Source organism: Oryzias latipes, chromosome 19 (assembly GCF_053564925.1).
Source record: "Oryzias latipes strain Hd-rR chromosome 19, Olatipes_Hd-rR_3.1".
Taxonomy (NCBI): Eukaryota; Metazoa; Chordata; class Actinopteri; order Beloniformes; family Adrianichthyidae; genus Oryzias; species Oryzias latipes.
The window spans coordinates 6,724,797-6,750,758 of record NC_136255.1 but is presented as its reverse complement, the minus strand read 5'-3'; the positions used below and the strand labels follow the sequence as shown (position 1 = coordinate 6,750,758).

Genomic DNA, 25,962 nt, shown 5'->3' with positions numbered 1-25,962 from the left:
AGATGTCATTAATGACACTTTAAAAGACTAAAAAATGATCAATAAAAACAATAAATAAAGTCACTTCCGCATATGTGTCATACAGATGGAAATTTGAATGTTTTGAAGGGGAAAAAAAGCATAAATATAGATATATGCACAACATAAGATGTTGTAAAAAGGGGTGGGATCAAATAAGATCTTTTTCCTACCCACTGCTTTTCAAGCACATTTTTTTGCCTTGTCTATTTTAACTCATGTTTATTTTCATTTTTGTGTTTAAAATCAAGAAAGAAAAAGAAAACCAGGTTATTACCTAATATCTTAAGTGGGTTTAACATATATGTGTTTTGTATTTTTTTTATTTGTAATATTATATGTAATATTTATTTTGTAATGCTTGAAAAAAACGACCAAATGAAATCAATTAACCTTCTCTTGCTGCGTACTGCGTGTCAGAAGTTTTGACACACGTGACCCTTTATTAGAATGGCATTTTATTAGTTTATTATCTACAACTGTCATAAAAAATACTTTTTCAACCCGTTTAGAAAAGGCTAAAAATGAAAAGGTATTAAAATCGTATTTTATATTTCACGTTTCAGTTATTTACAAATTTCACGGTGTCCACTAGGTGGCAGTAACTACAGCCAGGGTTTTAAACACTCAACCTGTGGACCGAAGAAGAAGAGCAGCGCACACAATGCACTGCACGACTGACAAGGGTTGTGTCTCCCTCATTTTAACGATACATTTCCAATACAGTAGCAACTTTTGAAAGAACTGCGTTGGAAAAGGTCTGTTTTTTTGTGCCGAAACTTCCGCTCTGGAATCAATGCAAACCCGAGATGATGGCTAATGTTACAACCTTTTCTGATCATTGGATTATACAGACTGCATGAACAGGAGCTGCCCAGCCCAACGGGGGCTCGTCTCATACCCTGGAAATCAAATCCGAGGCTTCTGGATTTGGGCCTTGATTTTTTTTTCTTGTAATGGAGAAACAGTAGATGGCGAGTTGTGTGTGAAAAAGTAAATTGGTATTTTGTCAGCGTTTAATGTTTTAAAATAGCCAAGTTTTTTTTCTCCGTAAACATTTAGGGACTCCTATGTGTGGCTTAGCTCGCTAACAGCTGGATCGACGCTAGCTAGCCAAAGTGCTAACATTACGTCTTTCTTTTGATCTGATGCGAATTCAACCATCACCATCGGCCAAGAACATCTCGGCAGGAAAATAATTTATTAATCTGGCAAATGGATATTAGTTAACTAACCAGCTGAATAGTGGACTTACCGATTTTTGTGGTTACGCTTTAAAAACACAGTTATATTATCGGATTGTTGTCCGAAATTTCTGTACGGTGTTGTGTTAGCATTTAGAATCTAAATGCTACCAGTGAGCTAATTTGGCAGAAGTCAACACAAACCTGACGCCAAAAAGCTTTACCACCTAAAAGCAAGTCGAAAGCTTTAATTAATGGAAAATTGGACGCTAACTGTTAGCTGCCAATATTAACACGTTAAATTTAACCTCAATGTAAAATGACACCACCGCGGTGTTTAATGTCATAAATCGGTTATTGCTAACTTACTAACCGTATCATTTTTTGGCTAGTATACTTGTCAGCAGAAATACATTTTTTCCCAGAATGTTGTATTTAAAAATTAAATCGTAAACGGGCTTTTAAATAGTTCATCTTCGTATGGGTATTTGGTCTTATTCGTATGCTAGACCCGTAGACTTGTCTTTTTTGTTTACATACGTCTAACTTCAGTGGGTTACAGGCTCCTGTGCTAGCCAGCTAATATTAGCTTTCTTTGGGAGACTGCCAACTATCACCTGACGACTGTTCTTTTAAATGTCGAGGATATTTAAAGTTCTTATGTGGATTTGTATTCAGATTTATTGAAATGACACTTAAAATTCGCAGAAAGAAAGGCACCAATGCCAGCAGACTGTTGTCAGTGGACGATAAGTAATAGTCACTGCTTTCATTAACGCCATTTTAACAGGGGCTTCCTGCGAGGGCCTGCCCTGTGTGTTGGTATTTTATTTTCGTTTACGTTCGCGGTTTGGTGCCTTCCACCGGACCAGGACTTGCATAAAGTGCCTTTGTTTGGTTCCATTGGAGTTGGAAAAAAGACGTGGCGCTTGAACATGGAAGGCCCGAGCAGAAGCAGTGGGTCAAGACAGAGCCGCCGGTCCCGATCACAGCGAGACAGAGAGCGGCGGAGGAGAGTGGACCTGGCCGAGGAGCGGGCCACGTCCATGTCCTCCGGCTCTGATCGAGAGGCTTGTGGCGCAAACAGTGTCATCGGTCCCGGTGGGAGAGATGGCCGGCCAGGCTTTGGGAGACACAAGCCTCCTCGTCGGAGGAAGAAAGAGTCTGTGTCCTGCGAGGAAGACATCATCGATGGCTTTGCTATCGCGAGCTTTATCAGCTTGGAGGCACTCGAGGTAAATGTCCCGATTTACATCAGCTGTCATTCATTAAGTTTAATTTCTCATCAATGTTGGTATATGGATTTATTACAGTCACATAAAGTCTGACAGAAACATGGCGCATTCCACTCTAATTTATTTGAAGAGTAGCAGTAAGGAGATCTGTTGCAATCCTCTCAGTTTCCCCCTATTTATCTTTTTAGACCATTTCCCTTTACTTTAGCTACAGATTTGAAATGCTACAAACAAACACATCCTTTAAGGTTTTCACATAACTTCTAATTCCCAAACAAATGTTTTTTTAGTAATTGGTACTGAAGGGATCTAAATTATTGAAGCCGTAATTTAGTGGGATGTTCAGGTTTATGGCTTTTTAGTCAAAGGTAACTGTTTATTACTGCTTGACTGAATGTTTGTCGTTAGACCGGTTTGATAAGGATTTCAAACAAAACTATCTAATGATTCATGTAATCAAAGAATTAAAATCTATTAGTGTTCCCAGTGTTAGTTTGAGCATTTGCCCTAATGTGGTATGTAAGAAATGCCTGAATTGTTTTTAGTGTGCAGCTTGGTAGTTTGATAACATTATCTGCTATTCAAGTTAAAATAAGTATGTTTATGATGGGATATAATCCTATTGTGTGTTCAGGTTGTGTGGTAAAGCTGCTCTTCCATGCAAACGTTCAGTCAAACATGTCTACTGTTCTCCATGGCAACTCCATTTTCCAGTCAAATTCACCACAGTTGCTTGTCTGTCTGTTTTATGTATGCACATCTCACCAAACTCCAAAGTTAAGTATTTCAAAAAATTATGATGAGTATCACACTTTTTAAATGGAGTAATTATTAGGAACATAGGTTGTCTGTCCTTTTAAGTTGTTTGGTTTAGTCTAGCATGGAAAACACAATACTGGAAAGTTAAAAAATGTATTTTTAATTATGCATTTTTAACGAAGTCAATAAAATAATTTGGTGGATATTTAAAAGGACCACCATGCATCCACTTATAGCCTCATGGATATCAAATCTGGCTGTCTTTGTGTCAAGCCATGCTTGAACTTAAATTATGTACGATTTGCACTGTCGCTCAGTGGTCTATAATGTCCACTTAATAAACCAAAGTAAAACTAGGATTTCCTTGGAAATTGAAAGTCCCACGGTCTGGAAGAAAGTTTAATTTAAATGTTCTTAGTCAGTGTTGCTTTGGATGACCGTTTCATACTTGATTTTATATCATGTCCAACATGATTGCTGCTGTCTCCCAGCAAACATTAGAACACTGTATCCCTACGCTGACCAGTTTTGTGACCATTTACTAGCAGGTCCTGATTAGGCACCATTGTGTCTCTTCAATTGAACTGATCTTCAAACTTACCTGACCTCAACCTTATACAGAATTAATATTGTCATGTTAAAAAGACCCAAGAGCCCAAAGTCAACCCCCGCAGCCTGGGCCTCTGCAACAGACAGATCACATCGATGCAAGGCAGTATTGCTGCAGAAATTCATGTAAAGACTAGAATTGACTGCTGTGCATGTTCATATTTCTTATTTGTCCAATATTGCTGTGTTAAAAATAATCTTTAACAACTACATAATCTATAATAATGCTCTAATTTTCTCAGAATTTTAGAATTTTATTAGCTGTATTAGTTGTATTTATCCAAATTAAGAACAAACAAACATTTCAAATGTTTCCAGTTCTGTGTAATAATTTTATAAATATCTCTAACTTTATGTAAGAATGAAAATACCAAAGGAAATTTTTGACGATATATATACGTGAGAGACACCTGTTAATACTTAATACAAGCAGGACGGACACTCAGCAATGACGTTGAAATAACCTTGTGGAGAAGAATGTTAAAAATGTGACAACTATAAACTTTAAGTGAAAATGTTAAAAAAAAAGTTTTCACTCTTTTTGACTAATGATACATGAAACAAATGAATTTATAAGTTAGAATGCCAAGTAGATAACGCTGTTGTGGTGTTGCCAATCCTTGGAAATGTTCTCGTCTTGGCGTCTGAATAAAAACTGCCAAATAAGGAAACAAAATTTTGGTAGTCTGTCTGTTTTCCCCCACTGTTTCATAATCTGACAACTTGACAGACCAATACTACTCTCTTAGCAGAGAGGAAACTGGTCAGGAGATTAATAACCTCTGTCATTATTAATCATTTCTGCAGGAAGCCTTCTAAAATCCCAGATTTTAAAAGGCTATTAGCTGTAGTTTCACACAAGCAACTTCCCCCTCTTGGAAACCTTTTGCATTAAAGTCTTGTACTTAACTGTAGAAACAATGCAGAGGAAAGATAATCAGCATTTGTTTTGCTTGTGTTGTTTGACCTCAGGCAAACACAAAATGCAATGTTGTTCTTTTTGAAATGACTCTTTTCCTTTTTTTTGTTGTTGTTAGCTGGATTGTTCCCTAAAGCCTAGTCAGCGCAGCGACATGCTTGGAAGGAGAAACAAGGGGAAACGAGGTCCTGAGGAGAACGGTGGAGGTCCGCTGTCAGAGCCTGACGAAGGGGCCCCACACAGCTACTCCGGCATCTGCTGTAAAAAGAGTGGTCACAAGAGAAGAAAGACTGAGGTGAGCCAATGGTTTCATCTGCTGGATAACTGTTGTCACTTGACATTGAGATCATTCTTAATTAAACAACTATGTTGACTCTTGGGTTTTGTCAAGGACAAGTACATGCCTCTGTTTAAAGACAGCAAGTAAAACTGGTTGAAAGCTGTGTTGTTGCACCAATACTAACAACGCCTAAGAGCTTTTAATTTTTTTATTTCTTAAGCAAGGTAGAGTTTTTCTTTACAACCAAGAAGAAAAAGGTAAAATCAGTGTGAATTATAAGTCGTATATTTTTTCTTCTAGGGCCCGCATTTGGAAACTGGCTACATTGTAAGTTCAAACTTTTTACCTGTGTGTTCACGTTTTTATATACATGATTTCATATTGTGAATGCTAATCTCAATATAAATTTTGTATTTTGTGTTTTTTTCAGTGTGACACTGAGAGTGATGCTGGAGAAAAGGTTCGGATCATTTCTAAAGTTGGTGGTGGTTGCCCGTTTTTCCTAAATAAATAGTTTACATGCTCGTCATAAAGGAATATATAATGTCACTCGTCAAACAAGTGACAACACAATGATGAAAAGTCGTTCAGTAAGGATATCCATGTGATTCTTCTACTAATAAGAACTTTATGTTTGTCTTCCTGTGTAGGCTTCTGACAATGACGTAGATCCAGTGTTCACTGTCAGCACCAGTAAAGGTCTGAGAAATGTTGCCCTTTTTTATGGCATTTTGATCTTCTTTTCTTGTTTTGTAGGACTATATTATTATCTCAAAAGAAAAAAAGATAGCTGTTATTGTTTTTTTCTTTGTTTCATGTGACAATTTTATTCAGAGAGGATAAAATCTATCCATAGTCAATATTTGAATTAGTAACCTTATCAGTCAAATAGTAAAACCAAACTGTTGCATTCAGGCAACTGAAAGTACGCAAAAATATTGCATGTTTTTTGTGTTAGTTACAAAGTAAGTTGCTTAATTGTCATCTGAGGCCAATAATATATTCTAAGTAGAAACACATCCGGGACTTAAAACCTTTTTTGCTTACGTGATCTTTCCAGGTTTTAATCAAACTGCAACATTTTTATAGAGGAATATTTGACAACAAGCTTTTAAAGAACTTTGATTTTAAATATTGATATTTTTTTATAAATTGGTCCAGGATCTCAAAAATATCTGTTATTGAGTTGTTTCATCTTCTCCTGGCATCACTTTGCATTTTACCAAAGCGAGGCTTCCCCGCAATCTCTATTTTTGTTGAGTTGCTTCATTAAAAAAAGCAATTTAATCAACTTGGGTTGTGTTCCACTCCGTGAAAGTGTTGACATTTGGTTTCAGAGAGTGAAGATTATTGAGTTTCTGAAATATTTGCGATCGATGTTAAGCTATAAAATTTAAACCTTGGCTTTGCTGACTGAGTTCAGATCCTCAATAATGAGCATTCATAAACAATTCATACGCAGACACTGATTGTGTCAATCAGATTTCTCACAGCTATAAATGTTTGTTTTGATCATATTAGTGAGTGGCTAAGTTTCTGTTTTTTTTTTGCACCCTTCTGCTATTATTTTATTATTACATTATTAATGTTGTACCAACCCTTCCAAATTAGAGCGATGAACCATATAAAAAATGTTAAGACTATAGTATATTTTTACATCTCAATATGTTGTAAATTCATAAAAAGCTGCTCTCCCATAAATCTTGGTGCAAGAGGAACATTAGTTATAATTTTCCCCATTTTCTTTTTTTCAAATTTATTTTTTATTGAAAAAGCACAGGATAAATTGTACATTGTTTTGACGGGTTACAATGTTCATGCTTTCTCAGTTTTTTAATGGAAAAATAAAAAAACAAAATAATAATCAATAAAAAAGGAACATGTGAGGAAGCAGGGACTTTCGAAACATAAATGATACGACATGATTTCAGATAAAGTCTAATCTTACAGGCTTAACATATTCTGTCCATATAGACCAAGTAGCGTAAAAAACATCCAGCCTTATTTGTAAAGAGTGTGAGATTCTTTCCATTATATAAATCCGTTGTACCAAATCAATCCAGTCCTCTGTTGTTGGTTGTTTAGGTTTAAGCCATTTTCTGGTTATTGCTTTCTTACTGGCTGCCAGCAGAATGTAAAGCAGTTTCTTATTTTTGTTGTCTAGGCCATCGATTTTACTCAAAAACAGACTTTCAAAGGACAAGGGGAAAACAATAGAAAATACATTTTGCAGATGTTCATGTATGTCAGACCAATACTTCTTGATAATCTTACAGTCCCAAAATATTTTCTCCATTTTCTAGCCTGATTTTGTTGTTGTTGTGGAGTTTTACACACTGTAGCATTTTTTAAACAGCCATTTACATTTAAACCTTATGTTTAAGAAATTAAAGCTTCAGCCTTTATTCTTTCTGTTTATAATTTGTGAATAACTGCAAAATAAAGAATACATCAAATAAGGTACAAGACAGGAAAATATTGATGTTTGTTTTCTCTCATTGTTTTTTAGTTGCTGATCCTGCTTCTTCAAACAAAAGCTGTCCGCCTCTGCCGGCTCGCTGTGGGGTTGCATCTCGTTTAATGGTGACCCCGCTGGTCTCTGGCCTTGAGCGCAGTCAGGAGAAAAGCCAAGAGTCGCACTTCCCAGAATCTGTGTCTTCTTCTACCTCTTCTGCCCCTTTCTCTTGCCTGCCTTCCAATTCGCCGGCCACTGCATCGGTCACACGGCCCAGCCCCATCAACGGCAACAGCAGTCGTCACAATGGCAGCCCGCCCCTTTCTAAACCCAAACCTTTCGTACATGGAGGATCTCACTCCATTTACAACCTTAACAACAGGTATGTTTTTGCAAGAGTTGCCATTGTGATGAATCTTTTTGGATTGATAGTTTTTCTTTCTTAATTGTCTGTTCACTTTCTTGTTTCTTTTAATCCGTTCTTTTAGGAGCAGCACCCCAATCAAGCCTCCACCATCTGCTTTGTCTTCCTCGTCTTCTATGCGCCCCCCAACTCCCTCAACTAGCGTGTCTCTGCCCTATAACCGGGGCTCAGGTTCCTCAGGGCCCCTGCGACCCCCATCCCGAGCCAGCTCTGGAGCCTTGTTCACGTCCTCTCCGGGACTTCCTCCCCCTCCGCCTCTCCTTCAAGGTCCTGTCTACTCATCAGCAGGTACAGAGAAAAGAAAGGAGGTCTTTCACTGCTGCTACAGTCTGCTGTCTTCTTTCGGTTGTAAATGTGGACATCCTCACTCATGTGACGGACACAAATCTAACCCAGACTTCCTCTTGTGGTTGTGTTGACTTTGACATGAAGGTTTACAGAGTTCCATGTTGACAAAGGGAGACGTAATCTCATGAGCGCTGAACGGACTTTTATTTTTAGGTAAAAGCAGAAACTCAACGCTTGATCAACTTCTGGCTTGCAGTGGGGTTTAACTTCTGGCTTGCAGTGGGGTTTAGTGAATTTCATAGAACATCGTCTTACAGTGCATTCCAAACTATTAGTAAAATTGTGTTTAAGTGTCAAAAAGATCAAATTATTTGTTTTTCATTTAAACTCATGGATTATGTTGTGTTTCGGGGCTCTTCGGACTGCTAACATCAGTCTCAGACACCTGTGATAATTAGTTTGCAAGGTGAGTTCAATTTAAGGAAAAACTAATAAAGAAGGACGTTCCACGTTATTAAGCAAACCAAAATTGTTAAGCAATATGGGAAAGAAAAAGGATCTTTATGCTGCTGAAAAGCATGAAACGGGTAAATGCCTCAGACAAGGTATGAAATCCCTTGATAGTGAAAACCTAAGCATGATCAAAGTACTATTAATTGTGCTATCCAATGGGGTCCAGATGACCCGATCCTTACATTGACGTGTTATCCCTTGCATGACACAGGTGGAAAAAGGTGAGGAGTATTTCATGTAATCCATGGACACCAGTGAAGATCACAAATCATTGAAGAAAAAAGGTTTAGCGCAATCAGTGGCCCAAAAAGTGGGAATGTAGCATATGCGTCCCATAGAGGCGCCGGCCAAAGGGGGCGCCAAACTGAAGTGGTGCAAATTATTTATAGTCCGTATTTTTCCAATTTCACAGCTGTTTGTGCACATATTTACATGATAAGATCAGTAACAGAAGCACATCGTAACTGATTGGGCGCCGCAGCCGCTCCTCCCTCCCTCGGGTCTTGTACAGAGAGCGCCATCCAGCACGTGTCCGATAGAACGTGCTGGAGCGCGCTCTCGCAGAGCGAGCTGTTGTTTTTATCTGAATTGTGTGATCATCTGATGACAGGATTAAATGGAAAGGCAAAAGAAACAATCAAAACAGAAAATGCAAAAGGGACAAAGATGTGGTGTGAATGAAGAAAAGTTCTCTAAATGGTTGAGAGACAGCAAGAACCTTATAGCAGAGTTCACAACAGGCTTGGAAACATTCAGGCTAAAAAGCTACCAGTAAAATGGTCACAAAAGTGTCTTGCAACTGTACTGAGCAGGATTTAAAGTATCAATAATCATGAAGAGAAAAAAGGAGCTTGTTTGTACTGATTTTGTTTAAAATAATTTCTTTAACTAGATGTACCAAAACACTGAAAATGTTTTATCCTATGACTGAAACGGCACTAAATGATGATAAAAGTTGCTCCTATGGGCAGAAGGCAGAAGTATGTGTGATGATGGGTTAGATGGTGTTTTTGTTTCTTTTTAAATAAATCTTTTTTTTTGAGTGATTATTTAGTTTACAGCCTTTTGCTTTTAATATCACTTCGGCTGAACAACACTTTGGATTTTAATTGAACATTTGGAGATGTTTAACAACAATAAAGAAATCTATTCTATTCTATTACACCACTAAGTGATATCCAACAAAAATAAAATTTAAAATTAAAAATGTTTCTATTTTTACATATAGTTAAGTTACTGTATTCTTTTAAAATCTTCCTAACACAAAGTTTATATCGTACAGCTCTGAGGATGGAGAGAAAGAATCAGGACAGAAGGAGGAAAGAATCAGGTTGGTCTATGGTGGACGTTCAGGGCAAAGTCAGTTAATACCAAGTCAGTCATTTTCAAATGGTATTCTTTATTTTTTTTTTAAAAACCTGCATTAGCAAGATGTTTAATTTATTTAAACTTGTTGCTTGGCAATATGATTTGGTGGAGAAGAACACAGGAGACAGACATGAGGTTGGTGATGCATCTGATAGAAAAGAGAGCAGAGATTACTTCAGGTAGGAATAATTAAACTATTAAAGTCACAAAAACCTAGATGCTCATACTGCTTTAAACTTCTGCTGACCACCTGTTCACTTATTTTGGGGAAAACAAGTGCAGACATGCATGACAAGTCAGTCCCAACAGAAATGAATGAGGAGAGAGGTTCAGATGATGATGATGATGATGATAGAGAGAGAGACGATCAGCTGATGATGAAGAGGGAGAAGAACAGAGGTACAGAGGAGAGAAGGCTGGGGCAAGGCATTACTCAGAAGATCCTCCTGAATGGCCTCCACCTCACAATTTTGGGGAATCATTGAGGAAACACACTGTTGAAAATGGCTCATTAAAATGTTCTGCTGGGTCATATCCAGAAGAAGGAAGGAGATTTATACATTTAAACAATATAGGTGTTGTGTGGATGTTTAGATAGCCTTAGGAGGGGAGGATGGGACCTTTTATTATGTGCATTTTAGTCTGTGTGTGTGTGGGGGGTTAAGTGTCTGCATACCCCTATGAAATTAGGTATTAGATTTGTAGCTGAATCCAAACACACACAGGTTTGTGTAGATGGAGACAGAATGAGGACTGTTTCTGCCTGACAAATAAATTGGATTAAAAGAACAGCTGCTAAAATACCATCAACAAGCAACAGGCACATATTTGAAGCTGCTGGTGTCTCTGGAGTCCCACGAACATCAAGGTGTAGGATCCTCCAGAGGCCTGCAGTTACATGTATACGTTCTAATATACTCTAATAGTGAATTGAAAATTATGCTGAGTGTCATTTGCATTGAGTATTTAGAAAAATCAACGCTTTAAAAAACAGAGCTTGCTCGTTTAGCTTGACATGTGTAACCTGCCCCCTTTTGATTCCATCAGATCGTGAAGGCAGACGGAGCGCTCCAGGGCAAGAAAATAACGGAACAGCAGTGGGCCGCTCCAGTCCAGGTGGTCCATCTGTTTCAAGTTCTTCATCAAGTTCATCAAGCCGCACATTGCAGAACCAGCTGGGGATTCAACCTTTGGCCTTCCAGGTCCATCAGCACAACCACCAGCACCAACACACGCACACGCACCAACACTTCACACCCTTCCTGCCATCCACCGCTACTGCACCGCCTCTGGTGAGTGGAAGACTTCTGCTGGATTCAGCTGGATTTTCAGCCACTTTTGATTTCTTTAATGTTTCTACTCTCTCTGTACATTTTCTCACACAGTTCGATAAGTTTCCAGGCAAAATTGATGCACTGTACCCTAACACTGTGAGTATCACACATGCTCCACGTGATGAAGTACCTGAGGATAATGTGTGTTTAGGAATTTTGGACATTTACAACTGACACAGTGTAGCTATTAACTTAAGTTTTTTTTTTTTAAGTTCTTCCAACAATACCCGCCACCCTCTGTGCCAAATATGTCCCCTGTGATTCCTCCCACTGGACATTTTGGCTCCTTGGCGGGGGCCTTTCAGCCAAAGGTGAGGCAAAAAAATATATATATATAGATATAGAAATAGATGTAGATTTTTATATATATATGTGTATATATATATGTGTATATATATATATATATATATATATATATATATATATATATATATATATATATATATGTATATGTATGTATATGTATATATATGTATATGTATATATATGTGTATATATATATATATATACATACATACATATTAGTGCAGTGTCAGATATCTATTACTTATCCATCTTATATATAGTTTGCTATTAAAAAAGACTCTTTAAGACAACATATAAAGGAAAGAAAGCTTTTCAAAGAATTGAATATGCATCTCCTCAAAATATGCTTCTGAAACTGATATACGGATGTGTTAGTAAGTTGAGGCTCATTGGCTGTACTGTGTGTGACAGCATCTTGTCCCTCAGGGAACCGCTCCTGACATGACACGGCTTGGGGTTGTTCCTCACCATCTGCAGCCTAAAGACCATAGGGTAAGACTAATGCTTCAAGTTAAATTTTCCAGTCTTGCAGCATGTTTTTTATTTTATGTAAACACATGTGCTGAGATATATTTTTAGTTCAGATGTAAAAATACATGGGTCTTGTTGGTGCAATAAAGAGTACATAGCTTTACTTGTAAAAGAATGCAATACACTGATTTGAAGTGGTTCTACTTTTTTTCTCTCTCCTGTAGCTTACTGATCCATTTGGGACATCGTTGAAAATCAGTAATGTAAGCAAAAACATCAGTTTTTTATTTTCCTTTTTATTTCCATGGTTCCTTTATAGAGACCCCCTCCAATCATCATTTGATCCATTGTACAAGTGTTCCCAGTGGTCTTTTAATTATTAGTATGCCATGTTTAAACAAAATAAAAAAAACCTGAGTTGTTTTCTGGGAGAAAGCAGCAGTGGTTCATTAGAGATTCTCTTCTGAGTTGTGTGCAGAACTGTAGGTGCAAAGCAACCCCACCCCCCTTCCTGTCACCAAACTGTTAAGACACTCTCGTGTCAGTTTACTGCCCCTCACTCCCCCAACCTAACATCAGCAGTGCAACAAAAATGGAGAGCGATACTGGAGCTATCCAGAAGTACAGTACAGTGAAAAGTGGAGAAAGTAAGAGTCGCCACTTACAAGGGTTTTTTTCTTTTTGCTGAGTACAAGTTAGAAGGCTACTCTGCAAAAGTGTTTGCGCAAAATCAGCCGTTGTAATTATCCCTCTTTTTGTTTATTTTCTTTAATGGTCCACCTCAACCTGTGTGCACACGAGGTTCATAAGTGCATGCGACACGAGAACGTGATGCTCCCCCCAGCCCCCACCCCCTCTGTGTAACATTTGGTTTGGGCTGAGGAAACAGCGGGACATTTTTAATGGGATCCACACAGAACTGGAGGATAAACGGAACAGAAAAACACCTGTGAGAAACAGAACCTTGAGCAAAAATTGCTGATTTAAAGACAGCGGTGTTATGAGACACTGATGCTATGATGCCACGGTAATGGGCTGTTCCCTGTGTCACCAGTGTGTGACCACAAACCGGTTTAATGCTAGACAATATTTTCATGGGCCAGACTTTAAGATGTTGCAGATTAATACAACAAAATTAAATCAGAGGACATTAATTAAAACTGTATTTAATAAAACATAACAACAGAAACTAATCCACACAATGCAACTTTATTAGCATTGTTCTAGCATTGCAAAGCCAATGTGGTGCTGAAAAAAGCATCCCCCATGAGACTGTGTCAGACAGCGTCTGTCGATGCCTGCATCTTTACTGTCAGTGACATAATGGCAAGAATCCAAAAAATTGTTTACGATTTAATGTAAAAATTGAATACCATTTTGTGTCAATCTGCGCCCTCTCTAGTAAATCTGTCCTTGTTTTCTCAGGATGTATTAGTGTGAGTTCACAGTTAGATGACATCAAAGACTTCTGCATACAATTTATGCCTTTTATGCAAATTCATTTTCTTAAAAAATGTAAGAGAACAATCTTCATTATCTTCAACTGGTTCAGACCACAGGTGACTGACTGACAGGTTTCCTCACGGGGGTGGCAGAGGGATAGGGGACAGTTTTTAACACCGTGTTGTGCTGCTGTGCTGAAGAAAACAGAAACGACTTATTTTTCATTAAAAATGAAATACTTCATTGACAGTGTTAAGTAAGTTTACCTCACAAACAATGATCCTTCAGGGGCTCCTCTTCAACAGTTTTGGAAGTTGTGTCGTAGATCAGCAGACACAGGAAAACAGGTTGGGGGAAATCACAGTTGTCAACAGTGATGGAGTAGAAGTTAAATCCCCCTTTCCCCTATCCTCCTTTCAAATCAGCTGAAATAATGCCCAGATGCCTGGAAAATGCATATAAATGCAACCAATTTTCAAAATGTTTCTTGGGAAGGACCCCCTGGCTTAGTCAACGCCTCATGCCTTCAGCGCTAAGATGGTAGCTTCCTACTTTCTTCTGAGTAGTTTCCTTCTCTGAAAACGTTTGAGCCCCCCTGTAATTCACGGCAGTTTGAATAAAGAAATGAAATTTGACTTAATTTTCTTTATGCATGTCCTCCATCAAAAGAAAAATTCCACAAGAACATATTACAATTGAGAACAAAACAAGAGCAAAAATACAATTTGAATGGTCTTTTAAGCCTTTTTTCTGCTTTACCGCCTTGTTCCTTCACAGCTTTTATCCTAAACTCTGTTGTAATCTTGGCCGCTGCCAGTTTGCTGTATGCCTTTGGATTCTATTATAATTGTCAGACCCAAACATTTTCTATTCCGCTTATAGGCGAAATACAGTGTGTGTTTTTTCCTTCTACAAAACCCCAACCTTGTACAAAGTTTAGATGGGATATTTTTTAACCACAGGAAGAATTTTTAGCTTTCCGCCCAAAGTTACATACATTAATCATAGGATCTAATGGTAAAACATTCTGATTTTTGTGCTTTCACAGAAACCAGGAAAATGGTGTGCTATGCATGTATATGTGGCCTGGATGATTCTAAACCATCAGAAAAAAGTAAAGGTGAGTTTTAGGATTAGCAATGAGAAGAGAGAACACAATTTTTGCATAAATGTTCTCAAATTAGCTGGTGTTTTTGAAGTTTCTATCTTATGGGATAACAATAGGAGTTTGGTTTCTCATTCTCTTTTTACTTGCAGCTGATGCAGGCTGATCCTCATAAATTGGACTTCCGCGGCGACCTGCTAGCCCGATTTCCTGGACCTGGGGGACTGGGCCAACTCGGACCCATGGGAAGAAGTCTGCCTCCAACCCATGACTTAACCAGACCTCCCAGTCTGTTCTCAGCCACAGGTGCTAAACTTTTGCAGCAGAGACAAAACAAGACATTTTTGTTAATACAGATAACTGTAAAATAATGCAGTTTGTATCAAAGCCTTCAGTGGATTTTATTTCTGCTTTTGTGCCAATGTGGTACGTAAATGAACAATTACTATAAGTATTGTGTAATAAAACATGCCTTCTCCATCTTTCTACTCTTCCTATAAGCTTTAAAATTTCTACAGTAGTTTATAGCTTGTTTTTAACATGGCTTGAAGTGTGAGGTTGAGTTTAGACTGCTTGATGTTGTTTTATTTTTCTAGCATTAATATTACTTATTTTCTTTAGGTGGAGTCAATCCGTCCGCAGGTCCTTTCATCTCTCAATCAGCACCACATTCCTCCTTTCTTCCGCCCACCGCACACTTGGGTAAGCTCATCCAAAAGTGTTGTTTTATCTGAATTTGTTCTAAAACATGAAAAATAACTGAGAAAAAACTTTTGATACATTTTTATTTTGGTCAATTTCATTTTATTAAGTTTCTCTTGTAATTAAATATGTGAACTGTGTTGAAGTTAAAATATAGTTTTATAAAAGTTTTTATTTACTTTAAAAAAAAATGTTATTGTTGGTTTAGATCCTTACGGCAGATCTCCACCTTTCACTCCACTGGGAAACCTGGGTTCAAGTGCCTTTGGAGGACTTGGCAGCCCGACTCTGGGTCTGTTTTACATTAAATGCAATCATACACATGTCAAGCATACATGGGTGTTCTTAGACATTTAAATCAATCCAGGTGGTTGTTTGGTACAACCTGTGTTGATTAGGGAACAGCAACAGCATAGAATGTGATCCACTATAATGGAAGAAACTGTTCTGGATCTCACGGAAAAGCACTTCCTAAAGGTTTTAAATGCAGTCAATATAATTTATACCATGGTCCAGGTGAATTCTTGATTCTGATTGGCTGCTGGGTGTGGATTAAAAAGTGGTCATCCACAGTGATAATTCACACATAAAAGAGAAGTTTTAGTCACATAGCTTAAATGTTCTAAATCACTGACCTGGCTTCTCAAAAACAAACTTTTGCTTCATCATCTGGACAAAAACAAGCGGTAAGCAGTTAACTTTTCTCTGAACTGATGCTTTATTTAATCTGGCTTTTTCTTTGCCGCTGCAGTCAACGTTGGCTCAGACGGCTAAGCGGAGCATTGTCATGTTACAGTGACAACGCGGCTCACAATTGTGCCACTATTGTAACAAATAGTCCGCTTTTTGTGAATGAAAAACAATCTAAACCGAAAAAATAACGCAAATATAATTATGATCGAATTAATGAATTAAATGATTGAATATTTTTTTCTGTTGTGACCATGGTATAAGCGGGATAATGGCTTTCAAAGTGTGCATTATCAGAATTAACGCACTTCCCAGAAACAACCATTGGACGCAAAGCGTCCAGGCTTCCACGGCGTGCGTTAACTTCTGATAATGCACACTTCGTCTGCCATTATCCCTTACATATTATGTATGTATATGTAATAAAATCTATGGTTTAGCTTCAATACAGAGATTCAAATCTAGGCAGTGCATGTATGCATAGCATGTTGAAATAACATTCGTTCAGCTTCTTAAAAACAGCCTAACCATTTTCCAGGTAAAGGAAAAAACGTCTGAAAGAAATAAAACTAATATGATATTACAATAAAATAAATGTTCAAAAAGAACATTTAAATGATCACAACGGTGTTCTGCTCATCTGAATTCATGACCAGACTGTTGCAACTTGTTGAGTTGTTCCTTTTATGGATTACTTCAATTATTTGAAACAGGTTTAGGGCAAAAAAAAAATTCTCTTTTTATTTGTTTAAACACTGCATTTAAATCCCTGTTTACAAGTAGCAGCAATTCTATTACAGTTTTACATTTCTTTTCTTTTTAAATAGAAATATAAAGCATAATTTTTGTCTACTTAAAGGGCCTATACCATGGTAAATCTTGTTTTTTTTTTTGGCTATTAAGTGTATTATAATGTTAATTGCTCTAAAAACCTTGAGCACCAGCCCCTCCCAATCCATAAAAACAAGCAGGTTCTCACGAGCTGACAAAGACCAGTGAGAACAGCCCCTTTCAGGAAGAGTCTGCGCTGCCAGTTTTTCTGTGGAGCTTGCGGTGTTTGACAAAAGTTTGGATGTTGTTAATTTTAATGGGCAAGATGCTGGCCCTATGTTGACGTCATGAAATGGCGGACCAAAAGGCGGTGCCTCAGAGACCGAGTCTTACTTCCAGGTTGGAAAAGAAATCAGAAAAATGTCTAATAAAAAAAAAAGTTATTTTGTGTGCCAAGGGTAATATATTAATATATAAATGGATAATGTTTACTATAAAAGGCTTAAGAATAGCATCATATAAGCCTTTAAAAAATAAATGTTTTTGTTATGGACGGTTTACAGTTGACAGATTTTGTTATGTAAAAATAAAGACAGAATTATCAGTTTCTCTTAGATTTTCAAATTTACAGCAGCTTATCAAAAATCTATGACTGTTGGTAATATGGAAAACAGACAAAGGGACAGTTGGTACTTTGAAACGCTTTTATAACTGTAACCATCTACATACAGTCGAGCAAAAGTGTACTTTTCAGTCACCAGTTTCCTTAAGTTGTCCCACTTAAAGAAGATAAGAGAGGTCTGTAAAGTTAACCATAGGTACACTTTAACTGTGAGAGACGGAATGTTACAAAACAGTCCAGAAAATCATGTTTAATTTTGAAAGAATGTATTTGCATATTGCAGAAATTAAGTGTTTAGCTTCTACAAACAAGCAATAATTCTACCTCTCATAAACCTTTTACCTCTTTAAGAAGTAATTCTATCCATCACTTGTTACCTGTATCAATGACACCTGTTTGAACTGGTTATCTATGTAAAAGACACCTGTCAACACCCTTAAACAATCAAACTACAACCTCTCCACCATGACTAAAGGGCTGTCAAAGGACACCGGGGTTAAGATTGTAGACCTGAACAAGACTGGGATGAACCAATCTACAATAATCAAGTAGCTTGATGAGAAGAGATCAACTGTTGGAGAAATTATTAGAAAATAGAATAGAATTTAAAGATCGCTGACCTGCTTAAGCCAGCACATGTCCCGGCCCGTCTGAAGTTTGCCAGAGATCATCTGAATATCTCTGCACCATAATCCAAGAGAGAATCTGAGGAGGGATTTGAAAGTCTGTGTTTTCCAGCAACAGTCCCAAAACCTCACAGATCTTGAGAAGATCTGCATAGAAAAATGGACCAAACAGCAGCTGCAGTGCAAACATGCTGAAGACCTGCAGAAAATGTTTGACCTCAGTCATTATCAACCAGGGTCACATTACAAAGTATTAAGGTGAACTTTGTTACATGACAGACCTTTCTCATCTTTTTAAGTGAAACAACTTGCAGAATCCTACATTTTTGCCCCATGTATGAAGAACTGAGGTCTAATTCAAGTCTGCGGTCATAACAGCGTGTCAAGGATGCGTTCCATGTGCTGCGATGTATTCATTCCTGATCCTATCCTTCCACCTCACGCTCAAAGAGAACCCCAACATCTTCAGCTCGGCTTTGTCCACCTTTATGTTAGTTTGATGCAGCTGTGCAGTGGATGACATGTCAAGAACGTATTACAGATTTTAACCATCTAGTTAATCCACAATAACAGGCACTGCACCAGAATGTTTTAAAAGCTAAGTCTGTTCTGGTTTTGTCAGGAGTATATAATTATGCACATTTATTTTTTATTGTTACCCTTAGGGATAAGTGTGATTTCAATTCGTTTTAACATTTGATCAGAAGACCAAAAAAAATAAAAATCAATTCCTTCCTTTTTTATATATTTTGGACCGATTAGCGTTAAATATTTTTGGTGAACTTACACGGGGGCTAATGTTTGTCATCTCTCAGTGGATTTCTCCTGTTATAACATTTTTCTCTCCTGTCTCATAGTACAGCTACATCTCAGCTGTCACAGAGACATGCTGTGTGAATGGCTGTGTTGGGGTTTGTCATTGATATACGAGTACAAGGTTGTATGCCTTAATTTCAGTAGCCATGGGGACTGAACATGGTCCAAAAGTCCACCGCTAAAGCATGTACCAAACATTTTAGACACTTGGTCTCTCAATCGTGTTCTGGTGGGAAGTTGTCTCACTGTTTAGTTGTGTTTGATCAACTAGACAATGCTGGGCGAGCTACACAAGGTTCCCCAGTGCTAAAGTGACTCTGTGAAAGGGTTTGTGGAAGACATTTTACTTAGCAAGGAAATGTTTATAAATGTCATTTCAGCATTTTAGAAGTACAAATGTAACGACTTGCCACTGATTTGTGGTTTTACTTTTGTTTATCGTAGTGTTCACTAAGTTACACAACATATTAACTGCACAACGTGATTTCAATCACAAGTTTTGAATAAGAAAAGTTAAAGATGACATTTTTTTAACTATAAAATATCATCTTCATGCAGCTGGCTCTATGTTTGGCCCTAAAGACCCTCCACCTGGTGTGGTTGGAGGCCTACCCACCTCCAATCATCATGATCCTTGGAACCGTCTACATGGTGGCCCTTCTGGTTTTCCTGGAGGCCCCAGCTGGGCTAAAGGAGCAGAGAAGAGGGAAGAAAGGGATCGAGCAAAGGATGGCGAGAGAAGAGAAATTCCCCATATCAAGGATGAAAAAGACCGGTAATGGCTTCATATTGATGTTTGCATACATTAATTATATTTCATTGGTGACAGTCGCACACAGATTTCTGTTTCTATTGCAGTTGAACATATCTTAGATTAGGTAGTAGGTAAATATTTGTTGGTGTGAAAGAAAGAAAAAGCTTATTTTTTATTTATAATTTGCTAAACATACAAAAAGACTTTTAAAGACAAAAGTGCTAGAAATATTTTTATTCCGGTCATCTTCATGTTCAAGCAAATAAAAGACTTTAGTGACAAAACAAAATAATTCAGACTCATTTTCTTAGAATTTAGCTTTTGCTCCAGTGTTTACATTCCTACCTTCCATGACTCTTTAACCGTTTAGGCAATCAGCAAGTTTCTTCTGTCGCTGAGAAAAAAAGCTGCTTTTCTATTTAGGTGTCACCAGCTACATTTCTGGTGTTAAACGGTTAATTCTATTTAATGCCCAATATTAGATCAAATATGTTATTTGATTCTGCTTTATATCCTTTGGTACTAAGGCTTCTTTTGCCTCATCCTGTTTTGCAGGGACAACATGCTGTACGGCCGACAACCTGTGAGGATGTCTCCAGTTGCCCCCTCTTTTAAACCTCGAAGTAGCACCCCAGTCCCCCACATCAATGGCCACAGCAGTACTCTTGGAGGTAGCAGTGGGCTACTCGAGGACTTGACACGCAGCTTTAACAGAGACAGAGACCGCGAGAGAGACAGAGATGGGGACAAGAGGACAGTACCAACGATGTCTTCAAGGGGTCCACTTGGTTCTTCGTCTTTAGTAGCAGACCGGGACCGGCCGCGTTCTTCCTCATCTTCCGTGCTCACTACTCCCCCGCCCTCCAACCGCTCAGTCCCATCTCCTCTGGACCTTTATCCACGGCCACAGGGCCAAATGTCTCACAGTTTTAACAGTGAACCCTTACACTCCCAAAGGGACAGTAATCTTCCCTCTTCATCTGCAGCCTCTTCCTCTATTGCTTCTTTGTCTCAGGGCAAGAAGTCTGACCGGACCACCACACCTGTGTCCAAGCCCCCTCTACTTCTCCCACCAGTCAAAGTAAAAGAGGAGCGGAAAGAGGAGCCAGAGCACATCCCTATCACCCTTCCTCCTCCAGCACCTAGCCACAGCTTTGAGAGACCCAACAGCCATCCACACCACCCCAGTTCCGGAACCCCTTCTTCTTCATCGTTGTCACTAACTCCCACTCCTGGCATTCCTATCCCCCCACCCACTCCTAACCCCCCCTCACATCAACAACTTGTGCTTGAACACAAAAGGGCCATTGAGGCATACCTGGGGAGTACAGCGGGCGCTGCTGGTCTCGTAATCGGCCCAGGAGGGGAACGTTTTGCTCCAGGACCATCACAGGGTCCCCATAGCTACACCTGGGACCCATGGAGAGAATTTGCCCCTCAGCACCAACGTCGTCGGGAGGCTATGGCGCTTCATCCCGATCCACACTTAGCCCTGCGAACCGACCCACACCTGGCTCGTCTTCTCCAGCATCAGCGCATTATGGAGGCTGAAAGGGTTGCAGCAGCTGTGGGCGCCCCTCAACACCCTCCAACTTCTACCTCTAATGCCTCCTCTGCTGTGGGGCCAGAGTTTGGCCTGATGGCCCACCACTTTGATCGCCCTCCTCAGCTTGGACCGCCGGGTGGTGGGCTGATGGATGAGGAACAGCGAGCACAGATATTGAGGCACGACTATGAACGGGCACGCTACTTTGGGATTCACTCGCACCTCCCCCCCGGCGCCCACCTTTCAAGCTCTTCTCATGCTGCTGCCGCCGCTCATCTGGAGCAGCTCCACCTTGGCCTTCTCACCCATCCTCTTCCTTCAGGAGCTGCTTCCCAGCACCACGCCAGCCTGTACTCACGCCTAGGTCCAATTAACCCACAACACATGCCTAATGGAATCCTTACAAAAACTGCTGCAGGCTTGGTGGGAGCACTCTCCGTGGGGGCACCCCCTCCCCTCATTCCATCCATTGCCAACCGATCGTCCACCCCGCCCCGCAGTTCAAGACTCGGAGTGCCAGGTGACCTGGCCCTGTACAGCACCCACAAAGATGGAGAGTCTAGATAGTACAGGGACAACCACGGTGGAGATTAAGGGAAATGTCAGGATCACTGTGCTGCTCTCAACCTGCCCCTTTTTCCTCTTGCAGACTACTATACCCTGTGTCCCCAGTTACACAACCAGACTGTTTCCAGTATCCAGAAAAGATGAACTTTGATTGACTGGAGGTTGTGCGAGTGAGGAAAATGCAAGACTCAAAACAAAATCCCTTTGATTCTATCAGTCTCATTCAATGAGACATGTACATCCACTCCTTTAAACATATTTTATGCGGGCTTTAGGTAAAACAACTGTCAAATTTGAAAGCTGTAAGCAAGGCAAAGCACAGCTTATTTTTTAATGCATCAGGTAAATTACAATCCAAACTTTTAAGAAAGCCTTTTCAAGGTGGATTGAAAATTACTCCAGGAACAACACATTGAAGATGTGTTTAAACTGATCTTGTTTATATATGAGAAATCCTATTGCCCTTCTCAGCATACTTCAGGTATTTTTGGGTGAAGGTTTTTACAAACATGCATGTAGGATTGGTGCTTTATTATGTTTCCCTCTGTCGTTGTGAAAGACATAATGCCGGTTGGGCCATTTAGTTTCGATCTGTAAACAGTGTACCTCAGTTTCCTACCTTTGCTCTAGACCTTCACTCATGTGATTCAAAGTTTTTTTTTGTGTGGTTTTTTCTCTCTCAAAAAGGATGGAGGAAAAATAAACTGTGCTACACTGTGAGCGAACACAGTATTTTAGAGCTTCCTGTAACTGATTCCCAGTCTCCCCTTGACTATATGAGCAGGACCAGATTATAGTAGTCTATAGAAAATGCCTTTGTAATTATTATTCTTAATATTAATTATCTTCTATAATAATAAATATATTCACTGTTATGTTATTTGTCATTGTTTTGGGTATCAACCAGCACTCTCTCCCCAGTTAGTATAGTCTCAAATCTTGCAAGACTGCAAGAGGCTCGCTTCACATGAAAAATTTGTGAACATTAAGCCGTATCCATTGCAACATCTTGCATCTTAAAGAACTGTTTTGCAACCATGAAGCTAAGAGCGAGGTTTGTTTGTGTGTCCACTGGTTGTGTGCTGTCTGTTGAGACTATAGCCTTGTACATTGAACTGTCAAGTTGTGTCTTTTAAAAAAGGAAAAAAAAATTATATACAATGCTTAAGTGAGACATTTGCTGAAAAAGGCGTGGAAAAAAGGATGTCAGAAAGGCAACTACACAGTGGGTATTCTGTGAGGGAAAAGACTGGGTCGATTATTTTAATATGACCATTTTATACCTTGCAGACCTTCCCCCTAGAGACCACAAAGATTAATTATTAAATGAACTGTTGTTTACTCTGGTGTGTGGCTCTTTGTGTTCAGAATCTTACAATAGAATATTAATTTTTACATGCATGCATTCGGTTTCCATACATTAATATATAAACGAAACATAAATTCTGTTACGTTTCTAGGGTAAAGAACAAATTCCTACTGCTTAAGACTTTGGGTGTTGTTTACCAAGTAACATAATTTCAAGTTAGACCCGATACGTAAATAATTATAAAGAAACGTTCGCTTTTAAATTCCCGTATCATCCTGAAAAAAAATGATTAAATTGCTAGTTTCATTCAAACTTAATCAAACGAGAATATTACTACCGTACCTATTATTAAAACAAAAGTAAATTGTAAGCGTCCTAAAAGAAAAGTCCAGGTTTAAAGTGGCGCGCTTGGTGATATCGCGAGATCTAGGCTCGTTCTGCACATTGTCAGCAGCGGCGATCCTCCACCATTTCGCTGCGTAAAGTCTCCTCCCCGCGACCGCTACATTCTGCGCCGAAACCCAGTCTCTCCCGGTCCGTATTTTAACTTCTTCCCACCGACCTAGTGGTACCTCGTTGGGTACCGGGAGATAGTTTGGATTACTGGCATCACGGATTGAGTACGATTTTACGCGGATGACGTCTTCTTTAGCAAGAATTTAGTAAAAGAAAATTGGTCGGAAATTTCAGGTAGGTGGGAACTTAAGATGGCGGCCCTGACAGGGAGGGGGGCAAGGAGGAAGTACTGGGGAACTTGAGGGGGGGCTGTGACTTACGAAAAAACACAATTAGATATATTTTGCTTAATACTGTATTTTGTGTGGATTGCATACACAAAAATGGTGACTGCGATGTGGACGAAGACAGAAAGTCTTAGGACACTTTTGTAAATTATTGACGGTGCAGTTAATGTAGCCACAAAAATCAAACAAAAACGAAATTTCCGTATTGTCGCTGTTGAAGAACCCGCCGTGACACCGTGTGGGTCCCCCTAAAGTCCCCCGCAAAATGATTAAATTTTTTATTTTATCTTATAGTTATGCGAAGACTTTCTTCTTTGTCTTAGTATACCTTAACGATAGTTGGAATTTGGAATAAGTTATTTATACATATATATATTTTAAAGGGATTTGACCCCGCGCTGTGACGTCACTAGCACCCCATCACCACCACCACCACCCGTAGTGAAGGCAGTAGCGGGTTTTTAATAAGACTTTGATGTTTTTGTGTCACATTAAAGTACCATATCAAATGTGTCTGCATTAACAAAGTGCCCTCAGTCTGAAGCATTACATAACCACGAATGGATCCAGGCGCCTGCGCAACAAATGCATTTACCAACTATTCTAGCTTGCTAGCTAGCAGCAAGCTCCTGTGCCACACAATCAGTGTTATTGTAGAGGCTAATGCTAGCTAGCCTATCACATAAGCCTAACCGGCAACATTAGGCGTTAACATCTGAGCATTTTAAAACCTCTAACCTTACTTTAGGCTTGTATCATTGCTTCAGTAGATGGTAAATGTAATACGCTATACGTTTCACACAAACAAGTAGCGCTACTGGTACACATATTTCTAGTGTATAACTGGGGGTGAGAATGATGAAAAGATGTTTAAGTCCATGTGGCTACAACTAGCCACAATGGAACGCATTCAGAAAAACATTGAACGAATCTAGGCCCGACCGGCTTTCCAGCTGTAATCTGTTTGCTGCAAAATTGCCAACGTCTTCCTGTGGGCGACTGCACCAAACGCACGTTGGATCGGCTCCGTCTAGGCTGCCCCACTGAGAATTTATTCTGTTGCTGCTGCAAGAAGATGAAGCACTCGTGATAGCATTAGGTGATCACCCAAACTGTTTACCTGGCTCTGGCAGGACCTGTCTATTCAAAAACGGTGATGATTTTATATGACTATATCATGTCTGATAAAAATGCCTTGGGGTGATTTCTGCAGAATCATGGCAAACTTACCTTTTCACATTCATACAGTGTTTGTTGACCCTTTTGCTTTCCCTTTTATGTTTCTAAATGTGATAAATGGTTTATTTAAGCCAGTTCATCACAGTTTCTGCTTCTCTTGTTTCCACTTCCTCAGAATATGTGGAGGGGATCTTAATTTCATCATCCTGGAAGTAGAAAGCGCAAAAGATCTGTGTCTCACACCACAGAAAGGTAAGAGCACTTTTGCGTTCCTATAAAGGTTACAATGTTCCCAGTTGCCCTTTCACATGTGTGTGAGACACCAGGAGGAAAAAAACCCAGAAGCACATCTAAGTGTAATCACATACAACTAGGATGTTTTTTTGCTATAAAACAAATACAAATGTGGCAAACTTTTTAAAGAATCACTCTGAAAATTGTTTTTTGGTGTTTTTAACATATTCTTATGATATTTTTCTGATGATGATGGCCATATATAAAGAAAATTAAACTTAAAATTGCATTTGTGTGGGTTTCTTTATTCAAATTGTTGTGAATCAGGAGCATAGGAAAAAATGCAGTTTGAAAAGGCTTGTGGGTGTGACGTAAAACCGACATCGACAATCCACAAACCTGCTGTTCCGCTCCACTCTGATAAACGATGACTTAATATCACCGATATTGCTCGCCATTTTTGTTGCACTGGTAATGTTAGGTAGAGGGGCTGTAAAGCTAGGTGGACAGACTGCAACCAAATTCATGAAGGAAAAGTGGGGGCTGGCTTACTCTACACCTCAACTTAAAGGCAAATTTTCAATGAACGCTTGCTGCTCTCCAGAAGCTATGTCCTAGAAAACAAAACAAGTTTTAAAAAATGTGGCTAAAACGACATATTATCAATAAACCATTGGGGATGGTTTTACAAA

General features: G+C 39.0%; 2 protein-coding genes across 9 annotated transcripts in view; both read left to right on the top strand.

The window, feature by feature from the left end:
• Positions 1-643: 643 nt before the first annotated feature.
• fbrs (fibrosin) lies at positions 644-23,146 on the top strand. 4 transcript variants are annotated; one of them, XM_078937936.1, is made up of 19 exons: positions 644-2,437; positions 4,843-5,019; positions 5,305-5,331; positions 5,435-5,464; positions 5,655-5,703; positions 7,514-7,841; positions 7,948-8,171; positions 9,967-10,014; positions 11,100-11,344; positions 11,438-11,482; positions 11,599-11,697; positions 12,119-12,184; positions 12,388-12,426; positions 14,655-14,726; positions 14,864-15,017; positions 15,333-15,413; positions 15,622-15,705; positions 19,497-19,713; positions 20,248-23,146. In XM_078937936.1, exons 1-19 carry the CDS (start codon positions 2,138-2,140, stop codon positions 21,803-21,805), a joined length of 3,843 nt encoding a protein of 1,280 aa, XP_078794062.1. In that variant the 5' UTR covers positions 644-2,137; the 3' UTR covers positions 21,806-23,146. The 4 variants fall into 4 exon arrangements, with proteins under 4 accessions (XP_078794062.1, XP_078794061.1, XP_023805283.1 ...); XM_078937935.1 differs by having other exon boundaries at positions 12,104-12,184; XM_023949515.2 differs by lacking the exon at positions 9,967-10,014.
• A 409-nt stretch (positions 23,147-23,555) lies between these two features.
• srcap (Snf2-related CREBBP activator protein) overlaps positions 23,556-25,962 on the top strand; it is a 33,842-nt gene continuing 31,435 nt past the window's right edge. For 2 of the 5 annotated variants that reach the window (XM_020711945.3, XM_020711943.3), the window contains exons 1-2: positions 23,558-23,804; positions 25,212-25,288. The gene's annotated coding sequence lies outside the window, so the exon portion shown is untranslated. Of the gene's footprint in view, positions 23,805-24,753; positions 25,011-25,211; positions 25,289-25,962 lie in introns of those variants that run through there. The other 3 variants (XM_011488406.4, XM_078937934.1, XM_020711944.3) reach the window with 3 other exon arrangements.

Excerpts from the sequence above, each read along its gene's own strand:
- fbrs (XM_078937935.1), top strand. The coding sequence starts at position 2,138 with ATGGAAGGCCCGAGCAGAAGCAGTGGGTCAAGACAGAGCCGCCGGTCC. Across the intron at positions 8,172-9,966 it reads TCCTGTCTACTCATCAGCAG|CTCTGAGGATGGAGAGAAAG; the intron begins GTACAGAGAAAA and ends TATATCGTACAG. Across the intron at positions 14,727-14,863 it reads ACCATCAGAAAAAAGTAAAG|CTGATGCAGGCTGATCCTCA; the intron begins GTGAGTTTTAGG and ends TTTTACTTGCAG.